The following is a 22,562-nucleotide window of genomic DNA, read 5'->3' as shown; positions in this document are numbered from 1 at the left end:
CCCTTCTTTCTTTTCTCTCCAAAACTCTTGAACGTGCCGTCCTTGGCCAGCTCTCCCGCTATCTCTCTCAGAATGACCTTCTTGATCCAAATCAGTCAGGTTTCAAGACTAGTCATTCAACTGAGACTGCTCTTCTCTGTATCACGGAGGCGCTCCGCACCGCTAAAGCTAACTCTCTCTCCTCTGCTCTCATCCTTCTAGACCTATCGGCTGCCTTCGATACTGTGAACCATCAGATCCTCCTCTCCACCCTCTCCGAGTTGGGCATCTCCGGCACGGCCCACGCTTGGATTGCGTCCTACCTGACAGGTCGCTCCTACCAGGTGGCGTGGCGAGAATCTGTCTCCTCACCACGCGCTCTCACCACTGGTGTCCCCCAGGGCTCTGTTCTAGGCCCTCTCCTATTCTCGCTATACACCAAGTCACTTGGCTCTGTCATAACCTCACATGGTCTCTCCTATCATTGCTATGCAGACGACACACAATTAATCTTCTCCTTTCCTCCTTCTGATGACCAGGTGGTGAATCGCATCTCTGCATGTCTGGCAGACATATCAGCGTGGATGACGGATCACCACCTCAAGCTGAACCTCGGCAAGACGGAGCTGCTCTTCCTCCCGGGGAAGGACTGCCCGTTCCATGATCTCGCCATCACGGTTGACAACTCCATTGTGTCCTCTTCCCAGAGCGCTAAGAACCTTGGCGTGATCCTGGACAACACCCTGTCGTTCTCAACTAACATCAAGGCGGTGGCCCGTTCCTGTAGGTTCATGCTCTACAACATCCGCAGAGTACGACCCTGCCTCACACAGGAAGCGGCGCAGGTCCTAATCCAGGCACTTGTCATCTCCCGTCTGGATTACTGCAACTCGCTGTTGGCTGGGCTCCCTGCCTGTGCCATTAAACCCCTACAACTCATCCAGAACGCCGCAGCCCGTCTGGTGTTCAACCTTCCCAAGTTCTCTCACGTCACCCCGCTCCTCCGCTCTCTCCACTGGCTTCCAGTTGAAGCTCGCATCCGCTACAAGACCATGGTGCTTGCCTACGGAGCTGTGAGGGGAACGGCACCTCAGTACCTCCAGGCTCTGATCAGGCCCTACACCCAAACAAGGGCACTGCGTTCATCCACCTCTGGCCTGCTCGCCTCCCTACCACTGAGGAAGTACAGTTCCCGCTCAGCCCAGTCAAAACTGTTCGCTGCTCTGGCTCCCCAATGGTGGAACACACTCCCTCACGACGCCAGGACAGCGGAGTCAATCACCACCTTCCGGAGACACCTGAAACCCCACCTCTTTAAGGAATACCTAGGATAGGATAAAGTAATCCTTCTCACCCCCCTTAAAAGATTTAGATGCACTATTGTAAAGTGGATGTTCCACTGGATGTCATAAGGTGAATGCACCAATTTGTAAGTCGCTCTGGATAAGAGCGTCTGCTAAATGACTTAAATGTAAATGTAATATAGAGGTAGAGACATATAGAGGTAGAGACATATAGAGGTAGAGACAGAGAGAGGTAGAGACAGAGAGAGGTAGAGACAGAGAGAGGTAGAGACAGAGAGAGGTAGAGACAGAGAGAGGTAGAGACAGAGAGAGGTAGAGAATAGTCACAGGATAAAATAATCACAGCGGCCCACCGCGGGAGCGTTGGGCCAGGCCGCAGTTGTAAATGAGAACTTGTTCTCAACTAGCCTACCTGGTTAAATAAAGGTGAAATAAATAAAATAATTAAAACACGCGGGAGCTCCAGCTTTGTTATAGTCTGGTTCAGCTTGCTGTTATTACCACAGTCCTCCTCCCAGGCACACACAGCAAACAGACAGAACTCGCAACTCTGCCTGTTACTTAGGCTAAGGCCTGTGTGTGTGTTTACAACTAGCTGATGTGTACTCTGTCCATGTTTATGTGCGAGTGTGTATATCTGGGTGTGTACAGTATAGGCACGTGTGGGCATGTCTATGTTTGTGGGCATGCCTGTTATTTTATTTTTTATTTCACCTTTATTTAACAAGGTAGGCTAGTTGAGAACAAGTTTTCATTTGCAACTGCGACCTGATCAAGATAAAGCAAAGTAGTTTGACACATACAACGACAGAGTTACACATGGAATGAACAAAACATACAGTCAATAATACAGTAGAAAAAAGAAAAAGTCTATGTACAGTGATTGCAAATTAGGTCAAATAAGGGAGTTAAGGCAATAAATAGGCCATGGTGGCGAAGTAATTACAATATGGCAATTAAACACTATAATTGTAGATGTGCAAAAGATGGATGTGCAAGTGGAGATACTGTGGTGCAAAAGGAGCAAAATAAATAAATAAATACAGTATGGGGATGAGGTAGATAGATGGGCTGTATACAGATGGGCTATGAACAGGTGTGGTGATCTGTGAGCTGCTCTGACAGCTGGTTCTTAAAGCTAGTTAGTGTACAGTATGTGCACCATTTGCAGTCATTGGTGTGGACGTGTGTATGTGCTTCAGCTCAGGTACTGAATGACCCCTATGACAGTCAGGTATATCCCCTTTGGAATGCTATGGAGCGCGTCATGGAAACTGTCTCAGTACCTGCTGGGTTCGCACATGACCGCCAACCACACACACAGATGGAGAGGTGTACTATAGGTTATAGAGGACATCACACACTATAGAAAAGGTTCTCTCTTATATGACATACTTAGTTCTTGATTAGTCTATGTCCATTACAGTACCCTACATTGATGCTCAGTGAATTGAAACCCAACAAGGTTAGTTGATGTCAGTCAATGTCCTGTCAGATTATCTATAACATCATCAGCCTAAGCGATAACCAGTCAGGAGTTGCTTCAGAAAAATGGGCCATAAGGGTGCCAAAAAGATGGCTGTTGCCAGGGTGACGTAGTCCTTGGATGCCGGTCGTCTCTGCCCATCTGTTCAGGACGGTGTGCCAGGGGAAACCGCCTGTCTCAGAGTTGACGTAGTGATACTACAGTCCCAACCTACAGTCCCGACAAGACATACTGTTTAAATGTACACACAGTGTACTTGAAGAGATATTTGAAACGGTATATATTTCAAATGTAGGATCATGTCACGTTGTATAAATGATTGGAGACAGGCGCAGGAATATGTAGAGGGTTTTAATACAACATGCAAAGGCACGGGGACGAAAGCTTAAAACAAACATGTTTACAAAAACACAGGGATGTAACCCAAACAAAAGAGCGAGGTAAAACCTCCAATAAATACAAGGGACGAGACACGCAATACACTATACATGAGACGAGACCCGTAATAACAATACACGAGACGAGACCCGTAATAACAATACATGAGACGAGACCCGTAATAACAATACATGAGACGAGACCCGTAATAACAATACACGAGACGAGACCCGTAATAACAATACACGAGACGAGACCCGTAATAACAATACATGAGACGAGACACGCAATACACTATACATGAGACGAGACCCGTAATAACAATACATGAGACGAGACCCGTAATAACAATACATGAGACGAGACCCGTAATAACAATACATGGGACGAGACCCGTAATAACAATACATGGGACGAGACCCGTAATAACTATACATGAGACGAGACCCGTAAGAACTATACATGAGACGAGACCCGTAAGAACTATACATGAGACGAGACCCGTAATAACAATACAGGAGACGAGACCCGTAATAACTATACATGAGACGAGACCCGTAAGAACTATACATGAGACGAGACCCGTAAGAACTATACATGAGACGAGACCCGTAAGAACAATACATGAGACGAGACCCGTAATAACTATACATGAGACGAGACCCGTAAGAACTATACATGAGACGAGACCCGTAAGAACAATACATGAGACGAGACCCGTAATAACTATACATGAGACGAGACCCGTGAGAACTATACATGAGACGAGACCCGTAATAACTATACATGAGACGAGACCCGTAAGAACTATACATGAGACGAGACCCGTAAGAACAATACATGAGACGAGACCCGTAATAACAATACATGAGACGAGACCCGTAAGAACAAGTGCACAACAATACATGGGAGGAGACCCGTAAGAACAATACATGGGAGGAGACCCGTAAGAACAAGTGCACAACAATTACATGGGAGGAGACCCGTAAGAACAAGTGCACAACAATTACATGGGAGGAGACCCATAAGAACAAGTGCACAACAATACATGGGAGGAGACCCGTAAGAACAAGTGCACAACAATACATGGGAGGAGACCCGTAAGAACAAGTGCACAACAATACACGGGAGGAGACCCGTAAGAACAAGTGCACAACAATACATGGGAGGAGACCCGTAAGAACAAGTGCACAACAATACACGGGAGGAGACCCGTAAGAACAAGTGCACAACAATACATGGGAGGAGACCCGTAAGAACAATACACGGGAGGAGACCCATAAGAACAAGTGCACAACAATACATGGGAGGAGACCCGTAAGAACAAGTGCACAACAATACATGGGAGGAGACCCGTAAGAACAAGTGCACAACAATACACGGGAGGAGACCCGTAAGAACAAGTGCACAACAATACACGGGAGGAGACCCGTAAGAACAAGTGCACAACAATACATGGGAGGAGACCCGTAAGAACAAGTGCACAACAATACATGGGAGGAGACCCGTAAGAACAAGTGCACAACAATACACGGGAGGAGACCCGTAAGAACAAGTGCACAACAATTACATGGGAGGAGACCCGTAAGAACAAGTGCACAACAATACATGGGAGGAGACCCGTAAGAACCAATGCACAACAATACATGGGAGGAGACCCGTAAGAACAAGTGCACAACAATACATGGGAGGAGACCCGTAAGAACAAGTGCACAACAATACATGGGAGGAGACCCGTAAGAACAAGTGCACAACAATACATGGGAGGAGACCCGTAATTTTAAAACATTTTATTTCACCTTTATTTAACCGGGTAGGCTAGTTGAGAACAAGTTCTCATTTGCAACTGCGACCTGGCCAAGATAAAGCATAGCAGTGTGAACAGACAACACAGAGTTACACATGGAGTAAACAATTAACAAGTCAATAACACAGAGAAAAAAGGGGAGTCTATATACAATGTGTGCAAAAGGCATGAGGAGGTAGGCGAATAATTACAGTATTGCAGATTAACACTGGAGTGATAAATGATCAGATGATCATGTACAGGTAGAGAGATATTGGTGTGCAAAAGAGCAGAAAAGTAAATAAATAAAAACTGTGGGGATGAGGTAGGTGAAAATGGGTGGGCTATTTACCAATAGATTATGTACAGCTGCAGCGATCGGTTAGCTGCTCAGATAGCTGATGTTTGAAGTTGGTGAGGGAGATAAGTCTCCAACTTCAGCGATTTTTGCAATTCGTTCCAGTCACAGGCAGCAGAGTACTGGAACGAAAGGCGGCCGAATGAGGTGTTGGCTTTAGGGATGATCAGTGAGATACACCTGCTGGAGCGCGTGCTACGGGTGGGTGGGTGTTGCCATCGTGACCAGTGAACTGAGATAAGGCAGAGCTTTACCTAGCATGGCCTTGTAGATGACCTGGAGCCAGTGGGTCTGGCGACTAATATGTAGCGAGGGCCAGCCGACTAGAGCATACAAGTCGCAGTGGTGGGTAGTATAAGGTGCTTTAGTGACAAAACGGATGGCACTGTGATAAACTGCATCCAATTTGCTGAGTAGACTGTTGGAAGCAATTTTGTAGATGACATCGCCGAAGTCGAGGATCGGTAGGATAGTCAGTTTTACTAGGGTAAACTTGGCAGCGTGAGTGAAGGAGGCTTTGTTGCGGAATAGAAAGCCGGCTCTTGATTTGATTTTCGATTGGAGATGTTTGATATGGGTCTGGAAGGAGAGTTTGCAGTCTAGCCAGACACCTAGGTACTTATAGGTGTCCACATATTCAAGGTCGGAACCATCCAGTGTGGTGATGCTAGTCGGGCATGCGGGTGCAGGCAGCGATCGGTTGAAAAGCATGCATTTGGTTTTACTAGGGTTTAAGAGCAGTTGGAGGCCACGGAAGGAGTGTTGTATGGCATTGAAGCTCGTTTGGAGGTTAGATAGCACAGTGTCCAATGACGGGCCGAAAGTATATAGAATGGTGTCGTCTGCGTAGAGGTGGATCAGGGAATCGCCCGCAGCAAGAGCAACATCATTGATATATACAGAGAAAAGAGTCGGCCCGAGAATTGAACCCTGTGGCACCCCCATAGAGACTGCCAGAGGACTGGACAGCATGCCCTCTGATTTGACACACTGAACTCTGTCTGCAAAGTAATTGGTGAACCAGGCAAGGCAGTCATCCGAAAATCCGAGGCTACTGAGTCTGCCGATAAGAATATGGTGATTGACAGAGTCGAAAGCCTTGGCAAGGTCGATGAAGACGGCTGCACATTACTGTCTTTTATCGATGGCGGTTATGATGTCGTTTAGAACCTTGAGTGTGGCTGAGGTGCACCCGTGACCGGCTCGGAAACCAGATTGCATAGCGGAGAAGGTACGGTGGGATTCGAGATGGTCAGTGACCTGTTTTTTGACTTGGCTTTCGAAGACCTTAGATAGGCAGGGCAGAATGGATATAGGTCTGTAACAGTTTGGGTCCAGGGTGTCTCCCCCTTTGAAGAGGGGGATGACTGCGGCAGCTTTCCAATCCTTGGGGATCTCAGATGATATGAAAGAAGTTGAACAGGCTGGTAATAGGGGTTGCGACAATGGCGGCGGATAGTTTCAGAAATAGAGGGTCCAGATTGTCAAGCCCAGCTGATTTTCGAGGGCAGTCAGGTCTGGAGTGAACCAAGGGCTATATCTGTTCTTAGTTCTGCATTTTTTGAACGGAGCAGGCTTATCTAAAATGGTGAGGAAGTTACTTTTAAAGAATGACCAGGCATCCTCAACTGACGGGATGAGGTCAATGTCCTTCCAGGATACCCGGGCCAGGTCGATTAGAAAGGCCTGCTCACAGAAGTGTTTTAGGGAGCGTTTGACAGTGATGAGGGGTGGTCGTTTGACTGCGGCACCGTAGCGGATACAGGCAATGAGGCAGTGGTCGCTGAGATCCTGGTTGAAGACAGCGGAGGTGTATTTGGAGGGCCAGTTGGTCAGGATGACGTCTATGAGGGTGCCCTTGCTTACAGAGTTAGGGTTGTACCTGGTGGGTTCCTTGATGATTTGTGTGAGATTGAGGGCATCTTGCTTAGATTGTAGGACTGCCGGGGTGTTAAGCATATCCCAGTTTAGGTCACCTAACAGAACAAACTCTGAAGCTAGATGGGGGGCAATCAATTCACAAATGGTGTCCAGGGCACAGCTGGGAGCTGAGGGGGGTCGGTAGCAGGCGGCAACAGTGAGAGACTTATTTCTGGAGAGAGTAATTTTCAGAATTAGTAGTTCGAACTGTTTGGGTATGGACCTGGAAAGTATGACATTACTTTGCAGGCTATCTCTGCAGTAGACTGCAACTCCTCCCCCTTTTGCAATTCTATCTTGACGGAAGATGTTATAGTTGGGTATGGAAATCCTTCCTGAGCCAGGATTCAGACACGGCAAGGACATCAGGGTTAGCAGAGTGTGCGAAAGCAGTGAGTAAAACAAACTTAGGGAGGAGGCTTCTGATGTTGACATGCATGAAACCAAGGCTTTTTCGATCACAGAAGTCAACAAATGAGGGTGCCTGGGGACATGCAGGGCCTGGGTTTACCTCCACATCACCCGCGGAACAGAGAAGGAGTAGTATGAGCGTGCGGCTAAAGGCTATCAAAACTGGTCGCCTAGAGCGTTGGGGACAGAGAATAAAAGGAGCAGGTTTCTGGGCATGGTAGAATATATTCAGGGCATAATGCGCAGACAGGGGTATGGTGGGTTGCGGGTACGGCGGAGGTAAGCCCAGGCACTGGGTGATGATGAGAGAGGTTTTATCTCTGGACATGCTGGTTGTAATGGGTGAGGTCACCGCATATGTGGGAGGTGGGACAAAGGAGGTATCAGGGGTATGAAGAGTGGGACTAGGGGCTCCATTGTGAACTAAAACAATAACTAACCTGAGCAACAGTATACAAGGCATATTGACATTTGAGAGAGACATACAGCGAGGCATACAGTAATCACAGGTGTTGAATTGGGAAAGCTAGCTAAAGCAGTGGGTGAGACAACAGCTAATCAGCTAGCACAACAACAGCAGGTAAAATGTCATTGACTAGGCAACGGGGCCGACAGATAAAACAAACAAGCAGAATGGAGTACCGTGATTAATGGACAGTCCAGCGTGCATCAGCTATGTAGCCAAGTGATCAGAGTCCAGGGGGCAGCGGTGGATGGGGCAGGGGGGCTGGACTGGCGAGTGTTATCCAGGTTAAAAAACTAACAATGACTAAATAGCTTGTAGCTAGTTAGCTGGTTAGCTTCTGGAGGTTCTTGAGTGTGTTCTAAAAATTAAAAATAATAGCGATTCCGTATCACATTGGGTGAGGCAGGTTTCCGGAAGGTATAAACACATTTTTTTTTAAATCGGGAAGAGATAGAATGTACATATGGGCCACTGCGTGTTTGGGACGCGGCGATGCAGACGGTTAGCAGGCCTGTGCTAACAAGCTAACAGATTAGCAGGCCGGGGTAAACAAGGTAGTAGTTAGCGGACCTGGGCTAAACAAGCTAGCAGTTAGCATGCCAAATTAGCAAGCAAGGAGATAGCGAGGGCTAGAGAGTTAGCCTTTGGGGGACGTCGCGATGGGGTGAGTCTGTTTATTCCTCTTCATGCGGTGACATCGATAGACCGGTCGTGGGTCCGGGTATTGTTGCCCAGGAGTATGCTACGGTGGCAGCACAGGAGCTCTGGCCGGGCTAGCTTCAAGCTACGTGGGTGGAAACGCTAGTCAGGAGTAATCAACCAGGGTTGCGGTTTAGCTCGATAGCTAGTTGTGAAGATCCAGCTGAAAAATGTTCCGTTTGCGGGAATCCGGGATCCGGGAATCCGGGGATAAAAATATAAATAGGTCCGTTATGCTCTGGTTAGCGTTGCGTTGTTCGAACTGGCGAGAGCTTTCCGAGCTAAAGGTTAGCTGATGACCGGCATAGCATAGCTAGCTTCAGTTGAGGGGTTCCGGTACCGAAGTAAATATAAAAACTTTAGGAAAAGTAGCTACATTGGGTGAGACGGGTTGCAGGAGAGTATTTGGAAGCTTAGGTTTAGCAAAATGTTTTTAAAGATATGCGAAGAAAAATATCTAATACGAAAAAGAGACGATATATACAGAGAGACGAAACGACAGGACGACTTACTGCTACGCCATCTTGGAACAAGATGTTAAGATCTTAATAACAATACATGGGACGAGACCCGTAACAACAATACATGAGACGAGACCCGTAAGAACAAGTGCACAACAATACATGGGAGGAGACCCGTAATAACGAGTACACAATACTTGCAGCAGGAAAGCCGAAACAGCAAAGCACAGGTACTCACAAGACCAAAGGATATGTGAACAATAACCGATAAGACAATAGTGAACAGAGGGCACATACAGTGGGGAGAACAAGTATTTGATACACTGACGATTTTGCAGGTTTTCCTACTTACATAGCATGTAGAGGTCTGTCATTTTTATCATAGGTACACTTCAACTGTGAGAGATGGAATCTAAAACAAAAATCCAGAAAAACACATTGTATGATTTTTAAGTAATTAATTTGCATTTTACTGCATGACATAAGTATTTGATACATCAGAAAAGCAGAACTTAATATTTGGTACAGAAACCTTTGTTTGCAATTACAGAGATCATACGTTTCCTGTAGTTCTTGACTTGGTTTGCACACACTGCAGCAGGGATTTGTCCCACTCTTCCATACAGACCTTCTCCAGATCCTTCAGGTTTCGGGGCTGTCGCTGGGCAATACGGACTTTCAGCTCCCTCCAAAGATTTTCTATTGGGTTCAGGTCTGGAGACTGGCTAGGCCACTCCAGGACCTTGAGATGCTTCTTACGGAGCCACTCCTTAGTTACCCTGGCTGTGTGTTTCGGGTCGTTGTCATGCTGGAAGACCCAGCCCCGACCCATTTTCAATGCTCTTACTGAGGGAAGGAGGTTGTTGGCCAAGATCTCGCGATACATGGCCCTTTCCATCCTCCCCTCAATACGGTGCAGATGTCCTGTCCCCTTTGCAGAAAAGCATCCCGAAAGAATGATGTTTCCACTTCCATGCTTCACGGTTGGGATGGTGTTCTTGGGGTTGTACTCATCCTTCTTCTTCCTCCAAACACGGCGAGTGGAGTTTAGACCAAAAAGCTCTATTTTTGTCTCATCAGACCACATGATCTTCTCCCATTCCTCCTCTGGATCATCCAGATGGTCATTGGCAAACTTCAGACGGGCCTGGACATGCGCTGGCTTGAGCAGGGGGACCTTGCGTGCGCTGCAGGATTTTAATCCATGCCGGCGTAGTGTGTTACTCATGGTTTTCTTTGAGACTGTGATCCCAGCTCTCTTCAGGTCATTGACCAGGTCCTGCTGTGTAGTTCTGGGCTGATCCCTCACGTTCCTCATGATTATTGATGCCCCACAAGGTGAGATCTTGCATGGAGCCCCAGACCGAGGGTGATTGACCGTCATCTTGACCGTCATCTTGAATTTTCTAATAATTGTGCCAACAGTTGTTGCCTTCTCACCAAGCTGCTTGCCTATTGTCCTGTAGCCCATCCCAGCTTTGTGCAGGTCTACAATTCTATCCCTGATGACCTTACACAGCTCTCTGTTCTTGGCCATTGTGGAGAGGTTGGAGTCTGTTTGATTGAGTGTGTGGACAGGTGTCTTTTATACAGGTAACGAGTTCAAACAGGTGCAGTTAATACAGGTAATGAGTGGAGAGCAGGAGGGCTTCTTAAAGAAAAACTAACAGGTCTGTGAGAGCCGGAATTCTTACTGGTTGGTTGGTGATCAAATACTTATGTCATGAAATAAAATGCAAATTAATTACTTAAAAATCATACAATGTGATTTTCTGGATTTTTGTTTTAGATTCTGTCTCTCACAGTTGAAGTGTACATATGATAAAAAAATTACAGACCTCTACATGCTTTGTAAGTTGGAAAACCTGCAAAATCGGCAGTGTTTCAAATACTTGTTCTCCCCACTGTAAATACAACTATTAATTGGGAATTGGTCTGCATAATGAGACATAATGAGACAGTTCAGTGATGCCTAGAGGCCGGTGACGTAGACCTCTGGAACTGGTGCACGGAATGAGCAGCAGTACCGGGGAATCCGTGAGAGATCTTAATTTAAGCCAGTTTGCTACAACAGGAAAATTATTCTGCAGCAATGGGAAATGTGGATTATTATGTGGATTATAAAGAATGGAAATGTTCTTCAGGGGTTGATACATTTTAAATGTCAGACATTTTAAAGTGGAATTTACAAACTTTAGAAGCCTTTTTATAGCTGAAATACACTACAAGTCTGCAGTTCCTGCTGTGCAGGAATATTCTCAGCAAAGAGTGATCAAATTACAGTCCTGCGTCTGTATGTCCCACACGGTACACATGGATTGAATCTGAATAGCTGCAGACAGTAAAGTGTGTGTCATAGATTATTTCTCTCTGTGTGTTTTTGGTGTTGGGATAAGGAGTATTGATGTTTCTGTAGCAAGAGAGAAATTAGTTTCTCAGTAGTTGGATATCAGTCTTCTCTGCCAGAAGAGAAACATCTACATCAAAAGGAGTGAAATGAGAAAAGAGACATTAGTTCTGATGCTATTCTCACAGTGGCTGGATTGCTGCTAGGTATTTCACTGCTTTGTGTGGGTGGGTGGGTGGGTGGGTGCCTGCCTGCCTGCCTGCCTGCCTGCCTGCCTGCCTGCCTGCCTGCCTGCCTGCCTGCCTGTGTTAATATGCAACACCAAGGTCTCTAGCTCATCTCACAGAATACTAAGATTATAAACAGCTTCCAGCTATAAACAATATCAATGCCACTCTCTGTCTCTCTATACAGCTCCATGGACCTCTACATTCAGTGAAATTCACCTGATTCCCCCACAGCACCAAACCAAGCCTCCCACGGCCCTCTTCATGAGTAGCCAGGAGGAGATGCCTGAGATTGCCATGGCAATGGTGATGGCATCATCACAACCACCCCCACCACGACCACCACCACCTGCCATGATTGGCTACGGCGGCCTGGAGTCACCTCCCCCTGACCTGTGCCAGACGTGCGGCCAGAGGCACTTGATAGAGGAGAACCATGAGTACCTGTACCAAGACAAGGTGGACGATGACCTGATGTGTCATATCTGTCTGCAGCCACTCATCAGGCCGCTGGACACGCCCTGCGGACACACCTACTGCCAGGAGTGTCTGACCAGCTTCATGCTGGAGAGTGACTTCTGCCCCGTGGACCGAACCCATCTCATGCTGCAGAACTGCCGCAAGTCCAGCCTGCTGGTGCACAAGCTACTGGACAAGCTGGCCGTGGCCTGCCCCTTCTCTGACCACTGCACCGATACACTGCCCCGAGGAGAGTTGGGGGCTCACATCAAGAATAGGTAGGTCCAGTACCCCAACACACCCTAACCCACTATGGACTGGAATAACATTTCTACTGTAATAACATATTACCCCAACACACCCTAACTCAATATCTACTGTAATAACATATTACCCCAACACACCCTAACACACTATCTACTGTAATAACATGTTACCCCAACACACCCTAACTCACTATCTACTGTAATAACATATTACCCCAACACACCCTAACTCAATATCTACTGTAATAACATATTACCCCAACACACCCTAACCCACTATGGACTGGAATAACATTTCTACTGTAATAACATATTACCCCAACACACCCTAACTCAATATCTACTGTAATAACATATTACCCCAACACACCCTAACACACTATCTACTGTAATAACATATTACCCCAACACACCCTAACTCAATATCTACTGTAATAACATATTACCCCAACACACCCTAACCCACTATGGACTGGAATAACATTTCTACTGTAATAACATATTACCCCAACACACCCTAACTCAATATCTACTGTAATAACATATTACCCCAACACACCCTAACACAATATCTACAGTAATAACATATTACCCAACACACCCTAACACAATATCTACTGTAATAACATATTACTCCAACACACCCTAACACAATATCTACTGTAATAACATTTACCCCAACACACCTTAACACAATATCTACTGTAATAATATATTCCCCCAACACACCCTAACACACTATCTACTGTAATAACATATTACCCCAACACACCCTAACACACTATCTACTGTAATAACATATTACCCCAACACACCTTAACACTATCTACTGTAATAACATATTACCCCAACACACCCTAACACACTATCTACTGTAATAACATATTACCCCAACACACCCTAACACACTATCTACTGTAATAACATATTACCCCAACACACCCGAACACAATATCTACTGTAATAACATATTACCCCAACACACCCTAACACACTATCTACTGTAATAACATATTACCCCAACACACCCTAACACACTATCTACTGTAATAACATATTACCCCAACACACCCTAACACAATATCTACTGTAATAACATATTCCCCCAACACACCTTAACACAATATCTACTGTAATAACATATTACCACAACACACCCTAACACACTATCTACTGTAATAACATATTACCCCAACACACCTTAGCCCACTGCACTGAAACCCTGCCTCAAGGAGATATGGAGGCTCACATCAAGAACAGGTAGCAGAAACACTGAAAACCACAACATGCATTTACACACTTGAAGAGGAGGCTATCCCTACACACTTTTACCCACAATCTACTGTAAGAGCAGAGAGACTTCCTCACCCACTGTATACACAGAGTGACTATACTGTATGTTTTCCTAAATATGGTTAGATATTGCAGCCCCCATAATAACTGCTGCATGTGTGTTTTTGTGTTCTGGTCTCCTCATCTGCTCCTCTCTCTCAGGGCGCATAATTTTGTTGTGATAAAACTGTGTTGACCTCCAGTTAACAAACACACCAAACATCCCTATTGTCTCCCTTCCCTCCAGTCCCAGGGGGAGAGAGGACACTTCCTCACCCTGGCTCTTTCATCTGAACCAGCCGAGCTCCTCTGTTTACATATCATTAAATAGCCAGAGGTTTGACTGCTCGTTGTTCAGTGTCTGGGCTCCTCTCTTCATTAGCGCTCGTTAACACTCTGGTAGCCCAGAGGCCTGGGAGATAATTACAAGTGCATCTCCATAGCTATGCACTGCTGCTGTACAACAATGTGTTTCCCATTGAACTGAATATTGATAGTGATAACCTCTATCTCCTGATACTGCAATCCCCTCCAAGTTTACCACCTTTCTCTTCACTTCTCCTCCCCCATATTCATCCTCTGGTGTCCTGGGTCTCCCACTTACTTCTCCCTCCTCCCTTTTTCTCTCTCTATCTCTCCCTAGGCTCCCAGGTTTCCTCTCCGTTTTGTTCATGGTGTGTGAGTGTTGTATTGCGGTGTGTGGAGGTGATGTGATGTGAGTGGTCTAGGGGTCTCTGGGGACCAGCTCCTCTCTTGGATAGTCAGGAGGCGTTATTTATCTGTGGAGGGGGGAGGCTACGTCCTAGGGGGAAGACAAGAGGCACTCTGGCTTGACTGGATGCCCATCCAGCCTGATTCACACTCTTCATAAGGTCATACTGGTAGTTGAACTTTGGTCCTGTCTGCTTGTGTTTGTGGTTGTGCGTTTTCGGTTCAGTGTTTGTCGTCTTGTGGTTGTGTTTGCGATCCAGTAATTGTGGTTGTGTCCTTGTGGTCATGCAGAATTGCAAGTATGTGTTATGTTTATGATGCAGTGTTTAATGTCGTAAGTCATTAGGTATGTGTTTATAGGCAGGTGTTTATAGCCTGTGTTTTGCTTACAAATAATTTTACAATGAGTTTTCCATGAAAGTTAATCAAGTGCTTTTCCCAGTGAAAATATGTGAACTATTTGTACTTTAGCGTGTGTGTAGTTGCATTGATTGTGTTTAGATTCTGCTGCTATTCTCTTTTTATTATCTATGCATAGTCACTTTAACTCTACATCAATTACCTCAAGTAACCGGTGCCCCTGCACATTGACTCTGTATCAGTACCCCCCTGTATATAGCCTCCACATTGACTCTGTATCAGTACCCCCCTGTATATAGCCTCCACATTGACTCTGTACCGGTACCCCCTGTATATAGCCTCCACATTTACTCTGTATCAGTACCCCCTGTATATAGCCTCCACATTGACTCTGTATCAGTACCCCCTGTATATAGCCTCCACATTGACTCTGTATCAGTACCCCCCTGTATATAGCCTCCACATTGACTCTGTATCATTACCCCCTGTATATAGTCTCCACATTGACTCTGTACCGGTACCCCCCTGTATATAGCCTCCACATTGACTCTGTATCAGTACCCCTGTATATAGCCTCCACATTGACTCTGTATCAGTACCCCCTGTATATAGCCTCCACATTGACTCTGTATCAGTACCCCCTGTATATAGCCTCCACATTGACTCTGTATCAGTACCCCCTGTATATAGTCTCCACATTGACTCTGTATCAGTACCCCCTGTATATAGCCTCCACATAGACTCTGTATCAGTACCCCCATGTATATAGCCTCCACATTGACTCTGTATCAGTACCCCCTGTATATAGCCTCCACATTCACTCTGTATCAGTACCCCCCTGTATATAGCCTCCACATTGACTCTGTATCATTACCCCCTGTATATAGCCTCCACATTGACTCTGTATCAGTACCCCCTGTATATAGCCTCCACATTGACTCTGTATCAGTACCCCCTGTATATAGCCTCCACATTCACTCTGTATCAGTACCCCCATGTATATAGCCTCCACATTGACTATGTATCAGTACCCCCCTGTATATAGCCTCCACATTGACTCTGTATCAGTACCCCCCTGTATATAGCCTCCACATTGACTCTGTACGGGTACCCCCTGTATATAGCCTCCACATTGACTCTGTACCAGTACCCCCTGTATATAGACTCCACATTCACTCTGTACCGTTACCCCCATGTATATAGCCTCCACATTGACTCTGTATCAGTACCCCCTGTATATAGTCTCCACATTGACTCTGTCCCGGTACCCCCCTGTATATGGCCTCCACATTGACTCTGTATCAGTACCCCCTGTATATAGTCTCCACATTGACTCTGTACCAGTACCCCCTGTATATAGTCTCCACATTGACTCTGTACCGGTACCCCCCTGTATATGGCCTCCACATTGACTCTGTATCAGTACCCCCTGTATATAGTCTCCACATTGACTCTGTACCGGTACCCCCCTGTATATGGCCTCCACATTGACTCTGTACCGGTACCCCCTGTATATAGCCTCCACATTGACTCTGTACCAGTACCCCCTGTATATAGCCTCCACATTGACTTTGTATCGGTACCCCCCTGTATATAGCCTCCACATTGACTCTGTACCGGTACCCCTCTGTATATGGCCTCCACATTGACTCTGTACCGGTACCCCTCTGTATATGGCCTCCACATTGACTCTGTACCGGTACCCCCCTGTATATAGCCTCCACATTGACTCTGTACCGGTACCCCTCTGTATATGGCCTCCACATTGACTCTGTATCAGTACCCCCCTGTATATAGCCTCCACATTGACTCTGTATCAGTACCCCCTGTATATAGCCTCCACATTGACTCTGTATCAGTACCCCCTGTATATAGCCTCCACATTGACTCTGTACCAGTACCCCCTGTATATAGCCTCCACATTGACTCTGTATCGGTACCCCCTGTATATAGCCTCCACATTGACTCTGTATCAGTACCCCCTGTATATAGCCTCCACATTGACTCTGTATCAGTACCCCCTGTATATAGCCTCCACATTGACTCTGTACCAGTACCCCCTGTATATAGCCTCCACATTGACTCTGTATCGGTACCCCCTGTATATAGCCTCCACATTGACTCTGTATCAGTACCCCCTGTATATAGCCTCCACATTGACTCTGTATCAGTACCCCCTGTATATAGCCTCCACATTGACTCTGTACCAGTACCCCCTGTATATAGCCTCCACATTGACTCTGTACCAGTACCCCCTGTATATAGCCTCCACATTGACTCTGTACCGGTACCCTCCTGTATATAGCCTCCACATTGACTCTGTATCAGTACCCCCTGTATATAGCCTCCACATTGACTCTGTATCAGTACCCCCTGTATATAGCCTCCACATTGACTCTGTACCAGTACCCCCTGTATATAGCCTCCACATTGACTCTGTATCGGTACCCCCCTGTATATAGCCTCCACATTGACTCTGTACCGGTACCCCCTGTATATAGCCTCCACATTGACTCTGTACCGGTACCCCCTGTATATAGCCTCCACATTGACTCTGTATCAGTACCCCCCTGTATATGGCCTCCACATTGACTCTGTATCAGTACCCCCCTGTATATAGCCTCCACATTGACTCTGTATCAGTACCCCCCTGTATATAGCCTCGCAATCTGCTAAATGACTTAAATGTAAATGTAAATGCAATTGTTATTTTACTGCTGCTCTTTAATTATTTGTTACTTTTATTTAATATTTTTTACTTAACACATATTTTCTTAAAACTGCATTGTTGGTTAAGGGCTTGTAAGTAAGCATTTCACTGTTGTATTCGGCTCATGTGACAAATAACATTTGACTTGATTTGATTATTGTATTTGTCCGTTCATATTTTGGACAGGCCAGTGGGTTGTTAGCTTGTCCAGGCAGGTGTGCATTGATTCCTCCCATGTTTGGTGTTGCTATGCCTGTAGCCTGGGTTGTCATGCCTCTCAGTATACGTACACACTGTTTGGGGAGTGCTGCTGTCTACGTAATGTGGGATTGGAGAAGGATTTGTCTAAATTCAGATTACCCTGCAAAAGTCAAGTAAATAACTTTGTCAAAGCATGTAATAAACAGAAAGTTACAAATCCCTTTGCGTGCTGATGCGTTTTGTGAGTTGAGTATTGGTGAGATTTAGGTCATTGTTTTGTGTTCATACATGGTGAGAATCCCAAAAAGTACCCAGTAGAGTCCACTATGGGCCCTGGTCAGAAGTAGTACCCTACAAAGGGAATGGGGTGCAATTTGGGACACAATGGTGACCCTGTGGACATGAAAATAGATTTGATTCTCGTCTGTCAATATGGATAGCCAATGCTAGAGGATGTGTGCTTGAATGCTTGGCTCTGTGTGCATGTGTATGTACTGAATGCTTACGTGCAGGCCTGTGTGTTTGTGTTGTGTATGTACCGAATGCTAACTTAAACTGACCGCGCGTTTGTTGTGTATGTACTGAATGCTAACCCGCATGCCTGTGTGTTTGTGTTGTGTGTGTACTGAATGCTTACGTGCAGGCCTGTGTGTTTGTGTTGTGCGTATACTGAATGCTAACGTGCAGGCCTGCGTGTTTGTGTTGTATGTACTGGATGCTTATGTGCAGGCCTGTGTGTTTGTGTTGTGTATGTACTGAATGCTAACGTGCAGGCCTGTGTGTTTGTGTTGTGCGTATACTGAATGCTAACGTGCAGGCCTGCGTGTTTGTGTTGTATGTACTGGATGCTTATGTGCAGGCCTGTGTGTTTGTGTTGTGTATGTACTGAATGCTAACGTGCAGGCCTGTGTGTTTGTGTTGTGCGTATACTGAATGCTAACGTGCATGCCTGTATGGTTGTGTTGTTTATGTACTGAATACTAATGTGCAGGCCTGTGTGTTTGTGTTGTGTATGCACTGTATGCTAACATGCAGGCCTGTGTGTTTGCGTTGTGTGTGTGTACTGAATGCTTACGTCCAGGCCTGTGTGTTTGTGTTGTGTATGTACTGAATGCTAACGTGCAGGCCTGTGTGTTTGTGTTGTGCGTATACTGAATGCTAACGTGCAGGCCTGCATGTTTGTGTTGTATGTACTGGATGCCTATGTGCAGGCCTGTGTGTTTGTGTTGTGTATGTACTGAATGCTAACGTGCATGCCTGTATGGTTGTGTTGTTTATGTACTGAATACTAATGTGCAGGCCTGTGTGTTTGTGTTGTGTATGCACTGTATGCTAACATGCAGGCCTGTGTGTTTGCGTTGTGTGTGTGTACTGAATGCTTACGTCCAGGCCTGTGTGTTTGTGTTGTGTATGTACTGAATGCTTACGTGCAGGCCTGTGTGTTTGTGTTGTGTATGTACTGAATGCTTACGTGCAGGCCTGTGTGTTTGTGTTGTGTATGTTCTGATTGCTAAGGTGCAGGCCTGTGCGTTTGTGTTGTGTATGTACTGAATGCTAACGTGCATGCCTGTATGGTTGTGTTGTTTATGTACTGAATACTAATGTGCAGATCTGTGTGTTTGTGTTGTGAATGTACTGAATGCTAACGTAGAAGCCTGTGTGTTTGTGTTGTGTATGTACTGAATGCTTACGTGCAGGCCTGTGTGGTTGTGTTGTGAATGTACTGAATGCTTACGTGAAGGCCTGTGTGTTTGTGTTGTGTATGTACTGAATGCTAATGTAGGCCTGTGTGTTTGTGTTGTGTATGTACTGAATGCTAACGTAGAAGCCTGTGTGTTTGTGTTGTGAATGTACTGAATGCTAACGTAGAAGCCTGTGTGTTTGTGTTGTGTATGTACTGAATGCTAACGTAGAAGCCTGTGTGTTTGTGTTGTGTATGTACTGAATGCTTACGTGCAGGCCTGTGTGTTCGTGTTGTGAATGTACTGAATGCTAACGTAGAAGCCTGTGTGTTTGTGTTGTGTATGTACTGAATGCTTATGTGCAGGCCTGTGTTTTTGTGTTGTGTATGTACTGAATGCTAACGGGCAGGCCTGTGTGTTTGTGTTGTGTATGTACTGAATACTTACATGCAGGCCTGTGTGTTTGTGTTGTGTATGTACTGAATACTTACGTGCAGGCCTGTGTGGTTGTGTTGTGTTGTGTATGTACTGTGTGTTTGTGTTGTTTATGTAATTAATACTTGAACGCTAACGTGCAGGTCTGTGTGTTTGTGTTGTTTATGTACTGAATGGTTAATGCGTGCAGTTTGTGTTGTGTATTTTCTGATTGCTTACGTGCAGGCCTGTGTGTTTGTGTTGTGAATGTACTGAATGCTAACGTGTGTTCGTGTTGTGAATGAAGCCTGTGTGTTTGTGTTGTGTATGTACTGAATGATGACATGCAGGCCTGTGCATTTGTGTTGTGTATGTACTGAATGATGACATGCAGGCCTGTGTGGTGTATGTTGTGTATGTACTGGATGCTAACGTGCAGGCCCGTGTGTTTGTGTTGTGTATGTACTGGATGCTAACGTGCAGGCCCGTGTGTTTGTGTTGTGTATGTACTGGATGCTTACGTGCATGCCTGTGTGGTTATGTTGTGTATGTACTGGATGCTTACGTGCAGGCCTGTGTGTTTGTGTTGTGTATGTACTGAATACTTACGTGTAGGCCTGTGTGTTTGTGTTGTGTATGTACTGGATGCTTACGTGCAGGCCTGTGTGTTTGTGTTGTGTATGTACTGAATACTTGAATACCTTACGTGCAGGCCTGTGTGTTTGTGTTGTGCATGTACTGAATAGGCCCGTGTGTTTGTGTTGTGTATGTACTGTGCAGGCCTGTGTGGTTATGTTGTGTGTGTACTGAATGCTTACGTGTAGGCCTGTGTGTTTGTGTTGTGTATGTACTGAATGCTTACGTGCAGGCCTGTGTGTTTGTGTTGTGTATGTACTGAATACTTGAATACTTACGTGCAGGCCTGTGTGTTTGTGTTGTGCATGTACTGAATACTTACGTGCAGGCCTGTGTGGTTATGTTGTGTGTACTGTACTGAATGCTTACGTGTAGGCCTGTGTGTTTGTGTTGTGTATGTACTGGATGCTTACGTGCAGGCCTGTGTGTTTGTGTTGTGTATGTACTGAATACTTGAATACTTACGTGCAGGCCTGTGTGTTTGTGTTGTGCATGTACTGAATACTTACGTGCAGGCCTGTGTGGTTATGTTGTGTGTGTACTGAATACTTACGTGCAGGCCTGTGTGTTTGTGTTGTGTATGTACTGGATACTTACGTGCAGGCCCGTGTGTTTGTGTTGTGTATGTACTGAATACTTACATGCAGGCCTGTGTGTTTGTGTTGTGTATGTACTGAATACTTACGTGCATGTCTGTGTGGTTATGTTGTGTATGTACTGAATGCTAACGGGCAGGCCTGTGTGTTTGTGTTGTGTATGTACTGAATACTTACATGCAGGCCTGTGTGTTTGTGTTGTGTATGTACTGAATACTTACGTGCAGGCCTGTGTGTTCGTGTTGTGCATGTACTGAATGCTTACGTGCAGGCCTGTGTGTTTGTGTTGTGTATGTACTGAATACTTACGTGCATGTCTGTGTGGTTATGTTGTGTATGTACTGGATGCTAACGTGCAGGCCCCTGTGTTTGTGTTGTGTATGTACTGAATGCTTACGTGCATGCCTGTGTGGTTATGTTGTGTATGTACTGGATGCTAACGTGCAGGCCCGTGTGTTTGTGTTGTGTATGTACTGAATATTTACGTGTAGGCCTGTGTGTTTGTGTTGTGTATGTACTGGATACTTACGTGCAGGCCTGTGTGTTTGTGTTGTGTATGTACTGAATAGTTACGTGCAGGCCTGTGTGTTTGTGTTGTGTATGTGTGAGTATAAGGTAAGTCCACCTGGCTATAAGCCAGATGGCTGTTCTCCGCTCTCTGAACTCTACAGTGACAGGTGGCCGTCCTGTCCCTGACCCTACCGACCTTGCTGGCCCTGTCACTTCCTTATGTCACATCGCGTTGTCCTGACGATGGCCTGTCATAGGCTCTCATACATTCTGCTCATACATTTCCTGCCAGCCTGTGGCCTTGTGTGGTACACACTGCTTACACACCGCAGCCAAGCACATACAACTAAACACACACACACCAGCTCACACAACTCTACACCTAAATACACAGCACCCACACATCTCTCTCATATTTACCCATCAAATATTCATTGGGATGGGCTATTTACACCAGCTAAGTGCCTTACACTGTTCCAGACAAGACAGCACTACACTGAGACTTACTCATTCTTCAGGTTCCCTAACCACTACTAACCACTACTAACCACTACCACAGAGAGGAGAGGAGAGGAGAGGAGAGGAGAGGAGAGGAGAGGAGAGGAGCTGTTAGATAGGCCTGCTGTAGAGAGATGGGGACAAGAGAGAGAAAACACAGATGAACAGAAGAGAGCAAGAGAGGATAGAGGATAGCTTTAAAGGAGATAATCAATGTGGGACAGAGTGGTAATGAAATATAGTGGGAGAGGAGGGAGAGATAGAAAGGAGATAAATGAGGGAAGCTGCAAGCTTGACGTGTTACTTGATAACATGAGTGGAGATCTAAGTTCTCTAACCACCATCGGTCAGTCACTCTCTCAGGC

The 22,562-nt window shown here is 45.8% G+C and overlaps 1 protein-coding gene across 4 annotated transcripts in view; it reads left to right on the top strand.

The window, feature by feature from the left end:
• LOC118379706 (E3 ubiquitin-protein ligase LNX-like) overlaps window positions 1-22,562 on the top strand; it is an 82,733-nt gene that overhangs the window by 5,641 nt on the left and 54,530 nt on the right. For all 4 annotated transcript variants that reach the window (XM_052459983.1, XM_052459990.1, XM_052459982.1 and 1 more), the window contains exon 2: window positions 12,010-12,559. In XM_052459983.1, coding sequence (XP_052315943.1) covers window positions 12,087-12,559 — 473 coding nt within the window. In that variant the 5' untranslated portion in view covers window positions 12,010-12,086. The remainder of the gene's footprint in view (window positions 1-12,009; window positions 12,560-22,562) is intronic.

Source organism: Oncorhynchus keta, chromosome 1, assembly GCF_023373465.1.
Source record: "Oncorhynchus keta strain PuntledgeMale-10-30-2019 chromosome 1, Oket_V2, whole genome shotgun sequence".
NCBI classification, from domain to species: Eukaryota; Metazoa; Chordata; class Actinopteri; order Salmoniformes; family Salmonidae; genus Oncorhynchus; species Oncorhynchus keta.
Note: the sequence above shows the minus strand (reverse complement) of the source record. Positions and strands in the feature narration are given on the sequence as shown.